Genomic DNA, 15,874 nt, shown 5'->3' with positions numbered 1-15,874 from the left:
AATAGTATTCTCTTGCATGAATGCAAGGACAGCTTGTTAAAAATACACATTATTGCAGCCCAAAGGTTAAAACAGTTCAGATGAGCTATGTAATAACCAGTTCCCTCGAGCATTACAAGACTTGAAATTTATTTGGCTTAAAAAAAAAATTCTTTAATTAAATTAACTGTCACTACGACACTGAAAATTGTGTGACTGCAGGTAGCATACTTTTTCAAGTATTTTTATTATGCCAACACAATGCATAAGTAAACAGCTGTTAAAAAACAGGACTTTTTTTAAAAACAAAATGTAGATGTTCATTTATAAGAACTATGCTCCATCAGTTTCTGTCAGGGCACTCACTACAGGACCTCTAACAGCTATTATCTACTGCATGCTACTGAGCAGTCGCTTTGTGCAAATCAAACATTGCAGCTGTTCAGTACTACTAAAACTTTGATGAGCGGTACAATAAAACGCAACATAGCTAAATACCTTTTATGTTTTGAAATTATTAGGCGGTTACTTTCTTTAAGTTTTGATAGATGATATGTATCTGTACTGGCAACATCAGAACAAACTGGTCTATACTGCTGTGATGTTTTGTAGTTCCCACAGTCAAAGGTGTTTATCTGAACCGCATGTAGTTACGTGGCATTAAATTTTCCTTGAATCACATTACACTGTGAATACAATAGCTGGTCATGTGGTGTTTTACTTGCCAAAGTTCTGGATAATTCATTATGTAGAGTATTAAATTAAAGTTACTGGTTAGTTTGTGTGTTTGGGTTTTTGTTTGTTTGTTTTTAAACAATCATAAATTTGTTTACAAGAAGCTGTTTCATAGCTCAGTGAGATAGCTCTGTCATACCTTTCATTTTGCTGCTGGAGAACTTTTTTGGCAACGTTTTTAGTATGTGGCCAATGCAGATTTATCTGGTTTATCTGGATTTACATTAGAAATATCTATCATTTCTGAGGGAAATACTTGTCTAATGGAGTAGTTTTACTTGCCATAGTGATTTTGTTAGGACTGCTGATTTTTAAACCCAAGCGGTATTCAAGTGCGCTTTTTGGAAAAAAAAAAAAAAAAAAAAAAACCAACCAAAAAAACCCGGTATCTAAATCAGCGTTCTGTCAGAGCACCATGCTGGCTTAAATCAAAAGTCAGAATCCTTTTTCTGCTGTGTCTGGCAAAGGTGTTTTTTCACAGACCACAGCCTCCTGACTAACACATTTTCCTATTTTATACTTTTCAAGAGCACCCATTTCAGCTCTCTGGAAATCTGTAAGCAACAAATGGCTGGGGGAAGCCTGCAGACTCAGGAAGACTATACGTTGATTTAGATTATGTACAGATGATGGTGAAAACACTTCAAAGAAAGCACGGCCTGCAGAAGCCAGCAGCTGAGATCCAAGTGCTCTGACCTTCTGGGGTGCAATAGGCTGACCGCCGGGTTTGAGACAGGGGGGCAGGGAGGTCGTGGCAGGGATGGGTAAGAGGCGAGGTGAGGCACCGGCCTCCTGCCTGAGCCCAACACATTTGGGAGTGGTGGAAGGGATGAATGGGGACAGTGGGGAGGACCCACCTAGCTTGCAGTCTGGCAGATGGAGGAATAGGAATAGGCATTTAAACTAGGAAAGCAGCTTTTCTAGAGAAGGCTGGTCTTTTAAAGCCTGAAAAAAGCATTGTAAAGAAGACATGCTGAATGTTTACCAAAATTAGGCAGTCCTTTGGAACAGCTCACCGAAAACTCGGGTTTAAGGCAGCAAATGAGATGCCTGCATATATCTGAATTAGGACGCACCCGGCTTTATATGAAGGACATCTTGTGTTTACCAGCATTATCGTAATTAACTTATCTTTCTGACAGTGGAGTGGTATTAATTAAAGAAGTTTAAAATGTAAATCATGTAGTCAGTAAGAAGAGTTAAATCCTGCATAGAAATGTACAAGACTGAAGGTGAAATCCTACAGTGTTTTCCTTTTTGTATTAATGTGTGAGGGGAAAAAGTTGTATTAGTTTAAAGACTAAAATAGAAGTCCAAAGGTTAGTATTTGAATGCATGACACATTACCTTCTTCCACATAGGATCAATCACAGAACATCTAGTGGTCTGTGATTAAAACTGAAAACTTAATTTGTCAGCATAAACACAGGGTTTCTATAATGTTGTCTAGCAAAATCCAAGTTCTTGGGTGACAAATTGGGAGAAATAGTCAACTTCGACAGTCCTGAGAAACCAGAGCTCAGGCTGTACTGATGATGCCTTATAAACAAAAGAAAACTTGTTTTCTGTACTTCCAGAAGAACACATTATTCCACCTTTCTTATTTTTGGCTATGGGGTGCATGGGCTACGCTGTCCTAGAAATACAGCTAGAAACATTTCATGTGTCCTTTCGCCTAACCTTAAAAGCCATCGAGTTAGCAACTAGATACTGGGAAACCAAGATGCATGGCTTTTTTAATACATGCACTTATTTTTTTTTTTTTTTTATAAAACTTCCTTTCTTCCCTCAGCGCAGGTTCCTAGGGGAAGGCTACAGAGCTTATTCAGGATTCAGTAAAACAGATCTTGAGCATGTTGTCAAGGTTCTGTATGGTCTGTCTGCCAGGTTCACTTGTGTTGTGTAGTTTATACTTCTGTTGCCTCTCTGAAGACAGACAGTCTCATGAGACTTAAAATGCAGCTGAACAGTTATGTGAGTAGGACCGTGACTCTTTCAGTCTACTACCTTCCCCCCCCACCACGTCCCCTTCCCCAAATTAAATCACTGCCTGTTTGGTATGTTTGGTGCCAGGTGTTCTGACTGCTGATCCCATACTCTGGATCTCTGCTGTCAAGAGATGAGGAACCAGAAGTATTTTACATACTAAATAATTACAGAGGTCTAGCTAATATTTACTACTCATTTAGTAGCTACTGATGACCTAAAACTGTTTTGGATGATCATTGTCAACTGAGTGGATAGCATGAAAAGTGTTGTCAAATGTTTTATACGCTAACGATCCAGGTTGCTAATCTTGAAATAAAGACTGGATCAGACCAAAAGAGAGAGTGGTGGCACACACTACACTGTATAGAAATGTGGTGGATTCCTCCACTACGAAAGTGGTAACTGCGTTTTGAAAACTTTTTTGTCAGATATGGCGTGGATCAAAATGCAGTCCAGCATTTTTTATTTTTATTTTTCTAAATCAGGCTGTGAAATGGAAATGATTTTAACAACTTTCCTATGTCTATTTAACTGACCTCTCTGGCAGCGATCCCAGATTTCAGCTGTTACTTTATTTGCAATAGATTCACCTTTTTCTTCCCTCATATTTATACATAGTGTGAGATGGCTGGTAAATTTATACTAATAGTTAAAAATAGATTGTGCAGAACAGAATAAAATATGGTGGGGAGAAAATCTTCTGTTACAGACAGATTAGATTGGACCTGTCAATACTATAGTATTGTATTACAAAGTTTTTTGTAGTTTTTTGGGGTTTCTTCTTCCCTCTCTGTAATGCTTCAAAAAAGCATGAATGTGCTGCACTGAAAGTCATCTGGAAGCTCAAGCTCTTACAACCTTTCAAAAAAATTAAGTAGCATACTAACATCAATTCCAGCGTAAGAGAGTAGAAGATAACTGACTTTGGGATCTGCTCTCAGGCTCGTAAAACAAGAGCAACCACATACTCAGTTTTACTGGGTTGTTCCCACTGTTTTGATTTCACATAGTGTTCTGTTTGCTTTTTTAAGTCCCTACTGACTGCACACATGAAAGACAGCCCAGACACAGAGACTGACAGAAAACTGGGCCACAGCTCCTTGGAGGCCTCTTCCCACTCCCTCTGCCCTTATCTTTTAGGCTGAGGACTTTGCCTCTTGGTCACCGAAGACTTGCACTGGGACAGCTGATAAAGTTATTGCTCCAGCTGTTTTCTCCACAAACAGCCAAACTGTTCATGAAGATCTCTTAAAACTGTTGCAATTCGCAATCCAGAGTTTTAAGATAAACTAAACTAAAATTAGGTTGAAGAGCTCGGCCATTTGTGCAGTGAGTGACACGTACAGCTAGGGGTAGTGGTCTTATCAGCTGTTCCAACTGAGATGTGGAGCAGTGTCCTGTGAGCAGAACTGACCAACCTCGCAGGATAAATTCTCACATACAAAAAGTTATCCATGTTAGCTGATTGAGCAGAATTAAGCTCTTGTGTTACGAAGCATGACAACTTCATGAAAGCTGGTGCTTTTAATAATAAGTTGCTGCGTGTTCTGGGTAAATTAAGAACTTGTTGCTCTAAATTCATATTTTTTTTAAAAAAAGAGGAACTGGTGCTTTGATATGCTTGTAAGATCTATGCTTTTTTTCCTACTGGTTTGTTTAATCAATTCTAGAATGCCACTTTAATTTATTCCCTCAGTGTGAGACCAATCCATAATTTGTCAAGTCAGCTTGTACACGTGTACCACCTTACCGAATATTTTATATTAGAATAAAAGCACGTCTAGATGTAGCATAATCTCTAAGATAGGTGTTTGAAGTTCTAACATCAGAAGTAAAGGCATTACCTTTGAAAACCAAATGCCAACCAAATACTAGCATGCTTCAAAATTGCTCTGTACTTAATTCCCCCTATCTCTGTGAATGCTAAGAGACAAATGTTTTTTGTACTGGAGCACAAAGGAAAATATAAGCAATTCCTAAACCTAAAGGCCCTTCCGGGAACACTGCAAGTTGACCTCTTTTCCCTTGCAGGAAGCTGGTATTCTGTAAATCAGCGCCTATACTTTCTACAAGACAAGAGAATCTCCCTGATAGGCAGTTACTAAGCATTTTAGGCCTCTGTAGGTCAAAAATACTGCTGAAAAACCTCCATGGCAAACTACAAGCAAACGATTTCAGATTACAAACCGTTAGGTATGTAATGGCCAATAGTAGAGACCTAAGGAAAACACAAGATACTTCCCCAGGATGTTCCACCAGCCTCCAAAATGTGTTTGTCCTAGGGAATTCCCAAGCCAGAAACAGTATCTTTTGTGCTAAATGGTCTCATTTGGATTTTCTCCCTGGGGTCTTTAAGGTCTGTGCAAAATTCTGTCATCGGCAACATTCTGAGACAGTAAGTTCCAAATCTTAACTATGTATAACTGTAGCAATGCTTCTTATATGTGTTGAACTTGCTGCATGATTACTTGGTGGTCACTTTTACTGTTTTCTCTCTCAAGAAGTATTTTCCAATACGTTTTCCGTGCCACCCATTCATTGTTATTATATTTGGCATATTCTCCTCATTCATTTTTGTGGCTGGAGAGTCCTAGCTGATTCAATGCAATTCTGTTACAAATCTTTGGTCATGATAGTTGTCCTTAACCAAAACACTCCACAAAACAACCTGTATGCATCCAATTCTTTGTGACAGGGACAAGATGCAGGCATATAACAGATCTATATAGTAGCATTTAGTCATTCTCTGCTAGTTTCCTAAATATTCCTCGTATTTATTCACCCTTCTAAGACTACTGACCAGGTTTTCACAGAATTGTCCATTTTAAATTCAAGAGGGCTTTTAATGAGAATAGTCCAGAGAGCTTGTCACTGGATGTATGGAATTAAGGCAGGCTTTTTTTCCTTCCCTTACCCTAATTTCCACTCCTTTAACTAACTGATTTTCTTTAATCACAAGGTCTTCCTGTACAGGTTTCTATGCAGTTTTTGTTTTTCGCTTCTCTGAATAGCTGAGCAGTAGCAGTGTCATATTTAACAACTTCCAGTCCCCTGTCGCCAAATCAGATTTAAGCAAGAGGTTGTACATTACAGTTAATAGTTCAACTGTTGATTACTCCTTCAGAGCTATTGTCTAGCATGTCATCTGGGGGAGGTGAATTGTCACTGTCTGTTTATCTGTTTGTTCTGAAACCTTTTTACTGACACCTCAACTTGAGGCAGGTCCTGCAACATGTCCCTTTTTCAAAGGACTTTGGCATGTGTTCCTCAGCTGTGAGCATCAATACAAAAAACTTTCTGAATTCATATATCTAATTTTAACAGAACTCCTGATTTGTCACCTTTGGCCAGGTTTCATATTTAACCTAATAATTTTCATGTTCTTTTCTGTCTTCTGCATTTGGAAGCAGCTTTTAGTCTCTCACTGCAAAGTAGTCGTACACTTAGTCTGAACCTTCATAAATAGTTTGCAGACTGCTTGGAACTATTTTACCCTTTTGACCACCTATTTTTTCTTAAGTAAGTTTTATTGTTTTCTTATAGTTCCCCTTTTGAAGTTTGTCACAGCCTGTAATGCCGAAACTGATACAAAAGAAAGAAATATTTTTTTAATTTTTTTTTTTTTAAGCAGCTTCTGTACGCTCCTTTGGACCAAATAAAGAGATACTTCCCCTTCTGGGTTCTTCTCATGACTTAGTGCTCCATGAAGCAGTCATCACACTTACCCATTCTATAAAGGATGACGCAAGTATTCCATTAGTGTATTTCCTGCCTTTGCAGCTTGATCTCCTGCAGCACACTATAGTTATGGTTGCTTTGCTGTTCAGCAGTAGAATTTAGAAGCTATACTCTAAGTTAAGCCTGGAAGTTAAATGTGTAAGGATTCTGTGCTACTAGTTGATACAGTTAGCTTGTCTGATTTGACACAAAGCGCTCTTCAAGGTACAGAACCGTTCTACTAACTTTCCTGTGTAAACATCTCTTGCATTAGTACCACGCTGACTATCTTTCTTACACCAAATACCTCAAATACCCACTATTTTAATTTAAAAAAATGCCATGTCTCTCAATTATATTTCCCAGATGCTAGCATTTGTGTGTAAGCATGGTTATCTCTGGGTCTGTTTTTTTTTGTTTGTGTGCCCTTTTTAAAAGGGACTTGTTGGCGTACATTTCATAATTCTAAGTTTGGGGTGTGCCACAGTGACCTGTGCATTACTCTACTTGACGGTACTGGTATTTGGGGGGTTATTGAAGAACTCCTGCTCTTCAACAATAACTCTATACCTACCAGATTCTGAGTTGCACAGGATATAGTCTTGAACACAGAAATAATTGAAGCCATAACTGGTATTTTACTAATAGATTTGCTGTTTCAAGATACAGAAATGTGAACTTAAGTGTACAGAGTCCTTTCCCTAGTTTTGCCATTCTGAATAGTAGCTACTTACCTTACCAATAACACTTTGATATGTAAGGAAAGCAGAACTAAGTCAGTGTGTCTGAAAGATGGTAAAAGACCAACATAGTGATTTGTCTACACTAATTGTGTGAGAGTTTTATTAAGGCTATACACACAGCTTGGTTACATTACTGTTAACAAACCCAAATCTACTGTATCACTGCTTACAGGTATTCCCCTTTAAAAATCTATGGAGAAAGTAAAATGTGTTATATGTGTATGTATATACTGGGGGGGGAAAAAAGGGACATTATAGTTCTTTGGCATGTTAGGCATATTTGTAATAAAGTGAAAAACACTTAAGAAGAATGAGTCTAAACACAAACACAACCAATATACCATGTGTCAATTTCTAATATTGTTACTATTTAAGAGTCATAGTGCATAATTATCTTGTTTATATGTGAAATAAAGCTGAAAGCATCTTAAAATAAATCCAGACGATCTTTCCCAATTATAGTGCACATTCAGCTAGAAATCTATTTATGAATCTGTATTCCTGATACTTAGATAGTAGTGCATGCCACTGTAGTCTATCTATTTAAATTGACATTGCTTCATCTTTTTTAAAAAAGGAGAAACAGTTTAAATTTCTCACAGTTAACTGATCTGGCCACTCTACAACCTTGCCCATGTTTGGCTTAAGATTTTCATATCTTCTATTGTTTTACTAGATCCTACAGCACTCAGGAAGTTCTGTGGCAGCTGTACGTACTTTCATTGCAGGTTTTTACTGAAGGACTGTACACCTGGTTCACAACTTCTGAATTTCCAACTATTTCAGAATACACAGGTGTCCAATTATAGCAATACTTAAGTATTACATAGCGCTTTTCAGTTGTAGATGTTAAGACTATTAAAACACTTTCCCCTTTCCTTTGTGCTCCAATTTCAAACATTGAAGCATTTCAGTAAGCAGACTCACCCTCTAGATTTTCCACATAGGAGTTGGACATGAGTGCTGAATGTTGAGTCCATTTCTCTGTTGAACCTGATGGCTGGTATTCCAGGTCAGAGATAAAACTGTCTGTGTCAGAGAAGAAGACAGACATAACTACTGACTGGACTAAACCAAGAAGTTACAGTTCACTCAACCAGGAAGTGACTTTCAGTTTTCTTTTAATAGCACTAACTTTAAATACCCAGTTTCATTCACAACTACTACATACGTTGACATAAGTAACTATAAATTATCAGAGTGCCTATCAAAACCAATATCACTTATCTTGTATATGTAGTTACTTTTCAGTTAGCAGCCAGAGCCATAAAGGTAATGGTTAATATTTTTGGATGTCTGCCTAGTTGTATCATCATGGATTTTATACTAAATAAATTTCATTTTAGTATTTGTGTTAGTTTAGAACATTCTTCCTGCAATTTTCTCACTCTGCTTTACTTACTGTGGTCAAATTAAAAATGCTTATGCCCCTTGACAGCACCTCCACTGAACAAGGTAGGCAAAAGAGTGCTAATAAACAAACCCTTTATTTTTATTTTTCCTACCCTTTAACCAAAGGAAACTGTTCCTATAAACAGCTGTTAGCTTCCCCTTTACTTGTCAGGCTCTCTGTATTTTGCTCAAGGTACTGATCTGCAGTCAGGCCACGCATAGTTTTGAAGTGTTTGAGAACTAAGTATTATTGTGGTATAGGTGGCTCTATCAGACCAAGGCAATGGGAGAAACCAGGGAGGAAGTAGAGAACTGTCTTCCACTGGACTGTTTTTCCTAGAGGAAAAATGAATGTAGAATACTGTATTTATTACTTTAACCAACAAGCACATGTTTATTCAGTTGTGATTAGTGACTATGCAGAGCTTACAACGGTATAGTGGCTTGAGTGTGGTTTTCTTTTTTCCTGCCCGAGAGATGCGAGTTTAGTAAATTAGGTTTTAACACAATTGACAAAATTACTCTGGAAACTGGCTAATTTGTGCTTTCTGGATAGAGCCACACGTTTGCTTTGCCAGAATGATTTCTAAGCCCTGCTTAGGGATGACTCCTGGGAGAATGGAAGAATCTATTCTTACTTCCTCCTGAAATTCAAGCAGTTCAAATTACTTCTTTGGATGACTTCTTATGCTTAATTGTTTAAAGTGTAAAGTTACATGTATTTAAACAGGAAGTGGAAAGCATTATCTGTGTTTCAATGAAAAATGTCCACGCCATTTTGAAGAAAAGGTGTAGATGAAGGACAAATTCCTGTCAAATAATAGGAGATTAAGAAAAGAACACTTTTCCCACCAACTATAGTAGAACCAGCAAGAAAGTGGCATTTAAAGACAGACCTAATAAATCCAGGTAGATGGGCAGGGAACTACTTTTGGATGAAACAAATTAACTTTTACTGGCAATCCTCTTTAAAGCTTAGGCTTTCAAAGGGGCAGACAACAAACACACTGGCAAAAAGCCTCCAGAGAGAACAGTGGAGTTAATTAGGTCTTTTAAGCAATTGTCTCCGCACCATAAAGTCTGCGTAGCCTGTACACTATGGGTTATCTGTCACTTTAGCAGAGAAATACGCTTCTGAGCTATTTTCCCAATTAATTTTGTACATACAGTGTTTCTGTGTCCCAACAAAGCTGCTGACAGTATTGAGTTTTTGCTCTTAGAAATCCCTGACAAAATGTGTCATGTGTAGCACATGTAACATGTCTCCAGCCAGCACCTTCTGCAATGAAGCATGCAATTGCCTCTGGCACATGGTATTTGTTGGTTGTGAAATGCAGTAAATAAAGCAACAGCCTTTTAAAGCGTGTAATATAGCATAAAGATTTTGTTCACCACATGCTGAAGTCAGATAGAACTTGAGATACCAGATAAATATGCATAAAAAATACCTTTCTACCTCATAATTTCATAAACATTTGAGAAAAGTATCGCTTCAGGAAATAAAAACCAAATTGTGTTTTGTACACAAAGAATATAATGCTAAAATTAAAACTATTAAATTGAAATAGAAATCAAGAACACTGACATCCTGTAGATCTATCTATTTAACTGATCGAAGTTTCATACTTTTATGAACCACCTCTTAGTCTTTGCTCCTCGCTTAAGTAAAGAAAGGTTAAGAAAAACTTCAAACCCTCAATTACCTGCACCAGATTTTGGTCAAAGCAGTAAGTCAGCTTAAAATTGGAGTTCCAGTATGGATACAGGCAGACCAAAATTCTACTGGAGTAATACCATTGGGTTTTCAGGATCTCTTCCTAACTGAGTCAAGCAACTTCATTTTTTGTAGGACTATGTGATTAAAAGTTTAGCCTGTGTAACCTTTACTACTACTGAACTGAAGTAGGATGTGGGGGTAACAGGACCAAAACTAGATGATGTACTGGTTTTAGAAAAGTAGATCCCCAAAATATTCTCAAATGAATGATTGTTTGCAGTGTTGCTAGAGTAAGTAGCACAGAGCAGGGTTTTTTAATATGCTGTGCAAAATGAAGACTGATATAATTGTATGGGAGATTGTATCAACAGTCTAGGTTTGGTAGTATTGCTTCATCCACCTAGGAATTCATGTGTTTCAGAGGACAGATGAGTGAATTGCTGTATTTACAGCGGTAATGAGGATCAGTAAATCTCAAAGAACGTTATGGACAGACTACAGCACATGCTTCCTCAGATATAGGCCTTCTTTTGTCAACTCCAGATTGAACGCTCAGGTGTCTTTACATGAAGAATCCCCACAGTATATTTAGCCTGGTTTTGACTCCACATGACCAGCAAGTAGTACAGTGTCAACTTTCCCTTAAAAAAAAAAAAAAAAAAAAGAGGCTGCTAGGCTATAATTAACACTGTTTTCTCTGCTGTGGAGCAGCCAGCTGATTCTGTTGGTTTGTGATCAAAACCAGTCATACGGCAGGCCATGTCTGCAATGGCAAACTATCAAGGTCATGGTGCGTTGCCGTGCAAGTTACCATTTCAAACCATAAGACAGGCTTACTTTTAGTAACTTCAGGTTCAGTGTCAACTCTTGTAAAAAGTACTTTCTTAGTTTATTATTATTAACTGATAAAATAAGGCTGTACGAAATGTGAGGAGGAATATAGTTTTCCTGTGCACATTATGTTTATAGCTATACAGATAGATTGAATGTGCCTGCAGAGTCACAGCGTGAACACTGCAGTTATTTGGTACAGTAACAAATATCCCTGTTCATGTCATGTCACACTGTGCGTTTAGATAGCATAGTGAAACCAACTCACTTAAGTCATGTTTACCCCTTTCTCGCATGAAGAATATAGATGAGTCTGACATAGTAAGTGTTAAGCGTGAACCTTGGAGCTGGAGGACACATGCTGCGCAGTAGAAAGCAGTGCGGAAGTGTCTAAGCGTATTTTTGCTGGTGTCACAAGGGTGTGCCTAACTCCTTCCAGTTCTGCTACTACTGTGAGTACCTGCACCATGATGTTGACATGCCACTGGGATTCACAAAGCAAGTTTCTAACCTCTTCTAATTCTTAAATGGGAATCTTCTTGTGGTGGTACAACTAGTTGAGCTTACTTTGAATTAGTTGCAAGGTGTTCTGTGGCTCTCAGAGGCAAATGGAAGTTTCATACATTAGCTGGTCATAGATACCTGAGGATTTATCTGAAGTTCTTTACACACCAGCAGTCTATAACTGGGCTTCTCAATAGACGCCTTGCTGGCACCGATTTTATGAACACAGTGAATGAATCCACTAGAAGATACAGTCATAGCATCCTTTAACTGTTGACAGCCCCAGATGGATAACATTTTCTTCACCTTTCCTTGCTGTTCCAACCTTTTCCTTTTAATCTACTGCTCAGTCGGGATATTTCTCTATTCCATTCATAACACTTACCTATTTCTAACAGTAGATTCCCATTCTCTTCCAATACATTTCAGGTTCTGCCTTATCACCTTACTCAACATCTCACTGCAGGAGCCCGTAAGATTTGAGAAGAACTAGAATGGTAAATTGCTTTTTATTGCTATCTCAATACTGCTTGACAATATATATTTAATATACAGAATACTAAGAAAGGAGGAGTTTGAACACAACCTTACTAAACGATTTATACTAGTATAATTTTTGGAATGCCTTTTATCATCAAGAATATTCTGAGAGTTCCATGTACGATGTAGGCTAGAGTTCTTGTCACACTAATCTATGTCAGGCATGCTGCAAGATGCAACATTTTGTTCTGTGCTTAGGAGACATTAAAAAAAACCCTTGAGTTGAGATGTACATCTCAAGAACACCTCAAGTTTGAGTTGCATCTGCAAGAAGACTGATTTTTGAGCCGCGCTCCTCCATACTAAGCTAGACTCTAGCATTCAGTATTTTTTGTGGTTCTGTAGACCTTCAATGCTCTGTTTGGCAGGATGCTGTCTTAATTAAGAATGTCCTTTTAATGCATACGTTTTAAATATATGTAGAAATACAAAGTACAGTCATTCTCCAATACTTTCTTATTAGTTACTACTGTGATTCTCCAGAAATTAAGCTGAAGCTACGGTAAAAAGCTACCTGTAAAGACATACAAATTTTCTAGCAAAGATCAGAATAGTTTCTGAGCTTTCCAGCAAGAGAATTTATCAACTAGACAGTTATCACAGAACTATTAAAATGAATGAATGCAAATGGCCTAGAATTCCACATGGAATGTGTCTGACAAAGTAGACTTATTGCTTTATGTACACAAAATGGTGAGATGATTTCTAGTTATGATTTATAATAAATCCACGTACTGGACTTTCTAATCTCCAGCTTTATGTAATGGAGATGCAATGAGTAACAAAATGTAATAGGATTAGTAGAAGGTCATCCTGATTTGCTGAGTACAGACTAACGTAACACCTTAAAAATGGTTAAATACAGTTGTACACGTTAGAAATCTCATCACTGTAGAAAGCTATGAAATCCAAGGTAAACTCACTCCTAAACTGCAAGAGATTAAATTTTAGGTCAACAGTATTTGAATAGATTTAAATTTAAAACTTGACAGTGGGATAGGCAAACCACCACACTAGGAACACTTTTTTGAAAACAGAATGGGGAAAAAAAAAATTAACAAGGCCTCATCATATAACTACACTGAATCTAACTTTGACTAGCTTTTTTTTCAAGTAGGGAAGAAATGGGAGCTTTTAGATGAGTATACAACAGAGCACAGTATGGGTGACAGATACGGGAAAGACAGAAAAGACCAACTGCCTGTTTCTTGCCATTTCAGTTGCCTGTTTACACCTATTTGCAGCCCTAAATATTTGGCTGTCTCTGGAGGGAAATGTTAGCCCGGGGAGCTGAGCAGAGGGCAGATGTGCTGAGAGATGTCAGGGGAAAAAGAAGGCCCAACATATTGGGGTGGGGGGAGGAAAAGCAGAGGGGACAAATAAAGAGCAAGAAGCTGCTTTTACGTAGTTCCAGTCCAAAAGTTTACCAGCTTGTGCAGATGTGACTATTGTAAAGACCTAAGCAAAAGAGAGCACTGCTTTTCAGAACACCTTTTAAGTAGTAGCATACAGTACAAATTACTTTGAAATTGTGTTATGTTTGAAATCTTTTCTGTAATATCATTTGAGTTTCATATCTAGGTGTCCTCGTGCATTTTGATCCCTTGTTTCTTCAAGTGAATTAGAAAGTCTTTCCTGTAGGAAGCAAGGATTGGGAAGAAGCGAAGACAAAAAAAGAGCAAATTCAAGGTGGTGATTAGAAAAGCCTAAGACATCAATCAGATCCTGTTGAAAACGAAGAAAACAAAGAGCCACACAAACTTCCACAGGAAAAAAGAAAAGGGGGTGGGTGGGTGGAAGTGCACTTTCTGCAACCAGCCATGTAGAGGATCTGCCTTTAAATCATGTGATCTTTTTTCGTTAATGGTCTGAGCAGAGCCCAGCTTGCTCTGACTGGGAAAGGGCAAAGGAATACAACAAAATTTAGAAAGATACTCCGTTCTGGTCCCTGGCAAGCATATTTGACTTCACAGAGAAGCTATAAATGGTGAATCCAGATGTGTTACACCTTCCAGGAGATGCTGAATCAAGACAAATCCAGATGCTCTTGGCTTGAGTGCCAACGGATGAAGCAGCTTTGTAGTTCTGTATTAAGTAGTAGATTTTTTGTGGGTGTTTTTGTGTGTGCTTTGAAGAAAAGCCTGAGTGTTGGCTGAAGAGGCAGTAAGATTTACTTTTAGGAATTTTGTTAAAATTTCTTAAATGTTATTTTCTTGGCAAAGAAAAGGTCTACTATGCTAATTTTGAAATAGTGCACGTTACTTAAAGAAGATTATTTATGCTGTCAGGGTTTTTGGGTTTTTTTGTTTACTTTCTTGAAGACTACTGACTTAAATATTTAAGGTTAGTAATCCAGACATGATTTATAAAATTTTCAATTGGCTTTGCCTTAGTGTTTTATTTTGAGAGGTTTATTCACCTTAATCGGTAACCCTTAAAAACCTATTTTCCAACTAAATACAGCTTTCAGGTTTGATATATTAGCTGGGAGAACGCACTGTATCAACAATCACTTATGTATATAATTACGTTTGGATTTTTTTTCCTTAATTGTTATAAGAACGGATTTGCTATTTGTGTCTAGCTCTACTTGTACGGAAACTAAAATTCAATTATACACAAAAGATAAATTTTGATTTTTTTTTGTTTTTTTTATAATGTATCTAACATATTACTGTGGTTTAAAAAAAGTGTTCCTGTCTAAACATGCTTCTTTATTTAAAGCTGATTAAGCAGAGGAAGTATTTACTCATGTTGAGAGAACTGAGCAGCTTGTTTCTTGTCACTATGCCCTTCAAGATTTTTGGAACAGCAGGTTTCAGGCCAGACATCTGATTTGTATTTGCAGATTGGAAACAAAAAAAACCCAAACACAAACCCAACCCCCCAAGCAATCATTGGAAGGCAGTAATATGAAACTGAAATGAAGGTAATCTCTATGCTTGCAAACCTATTGGTGCTGCCAAGTGCTAGTTTAACATTTAAAACCACATTCAATTTTCCATATAGGAACTGTATAGTTTAATCGCACGTTACTAGACCTTCTTTAAACTTCTATATCAAGCTTTATTTAAAAACAGAAATTAATAAAGCTGTGGCCATTTGATTCATATGTATATTGATATATATGTGTATACGTATATACATAGATTTATGTATACTTCTCTAAACTCTTTAAGCGTGGCTCTTGCAGCTTTTCCTGTGATTCAATGTCTGTGTCAGCACAACTGTGAGAAACAACTCAGTAATTTTACTATGTTAAGCAATGGAAATAGTTTCTAAAAGTAACTAATATTTCTGATACAGGGGAAAACAACCTGGCGTTCTTTTTACCGTGCATTCACTGAAATTTCTAAACAAGCAGAAACAAACTGCCAAGATGCTCCTAAATGGTAAACACTCTGCTTCTATTGTGAAAAGCTTAACTACAGTATTTAATTGTATTTTATTTACTTCTACATCTTTTTTGTGGGTGTGGATGGAAGAAGGACGAGAAAAAGGTAGGTTCTAACATGACAATTCTTGAAACGTTAGATTTGTTTCTCACTCCTCTAGTACAGAAGTAGAAAATGCTATTTTTTTTGTTGTTGCGTTCTGTTTCAGAGCCGTGCTCTCCTCCCGTAAGCAAGTCCTTGATAGAATCAGTCTCTTCCTTCCTTTCTAAATAACGGTAAGTTGATTGATAAACAGTATTTCTAAAAAGAGTGCTTTAATTAGGGTGGCCATT

At 37.4% G+C, this 15,874-nt stretch overlaps 1 protein-coding gene and 1 long non-coding RNA gene across 4 annotated transcripts in view; one reads left to right on the top strand and one right to left on the bottom strand.

Moving 5' to 3' along the window:
• Positions 1–15,874, bottom strand: part of NFATC3 (nuclear factor of activated T cells 3) — a 77,382-nt gene that overhangs the window by 5,127 nt on the left and 56,381 nt on the right. The window contains exon 10 of one of the 2 annotated variants that reach the window (XM_074583180.1): positions 8,091–8,192. The exons of the other annotated variant lie outside the window; for it this stretch is intronic. Coding sequence (XP_074439281.1) covers positions 8,091–8,192 — 102 coding nt within the window. The remainder of the gene's footprint in view (positions 1–8,090; positions 8,193–15,874) is intronic. 2 annotated transcript variants of the gene reach the window in all.
• The window catches only part of LOC141741942 (uncharacterized), a 40,835-nt gene that overhangs the window by 23,848 nt on the left and 1,113 nt on the right, over positions 1–15,874 (top strand). For both annotated transcript variants that reach the window (XR_012586542.1, XR_012586541.1), the window contains 4 exons: positions 12,037–12,104; positions 14,996–15,076; positions 15,454–15,647; positions 15,751–15,817. This is a non-coding gene — a long non-coding RNA (uncharacterized LOC141741942). The remainder of the gene's footprint in view (positions 1–12,036; positions 12,105–14,995; positions 15,077–15,453; positions 15,648–15,750; positions 15,818–15,874) is intronic.

The sequence above is a fragment of the Larus michahellis genome, chromosome 4 (genome assembly GCF_964199755.1).
Source record: "Larus michahellis chromosome 4, bLarMic1.1, whole genome shotgun sequence".
In the NCBI taxonomy this organism is placed as follows: domain Eukaryota; kingdom Metazoa; phylum Chordata; class Aves; order Charadriiformes; family Laridae; genus Larus; species Larus michahellis.
This window is presented reverse-complemented; position numbering and strand designations above follow the sequence as displayed.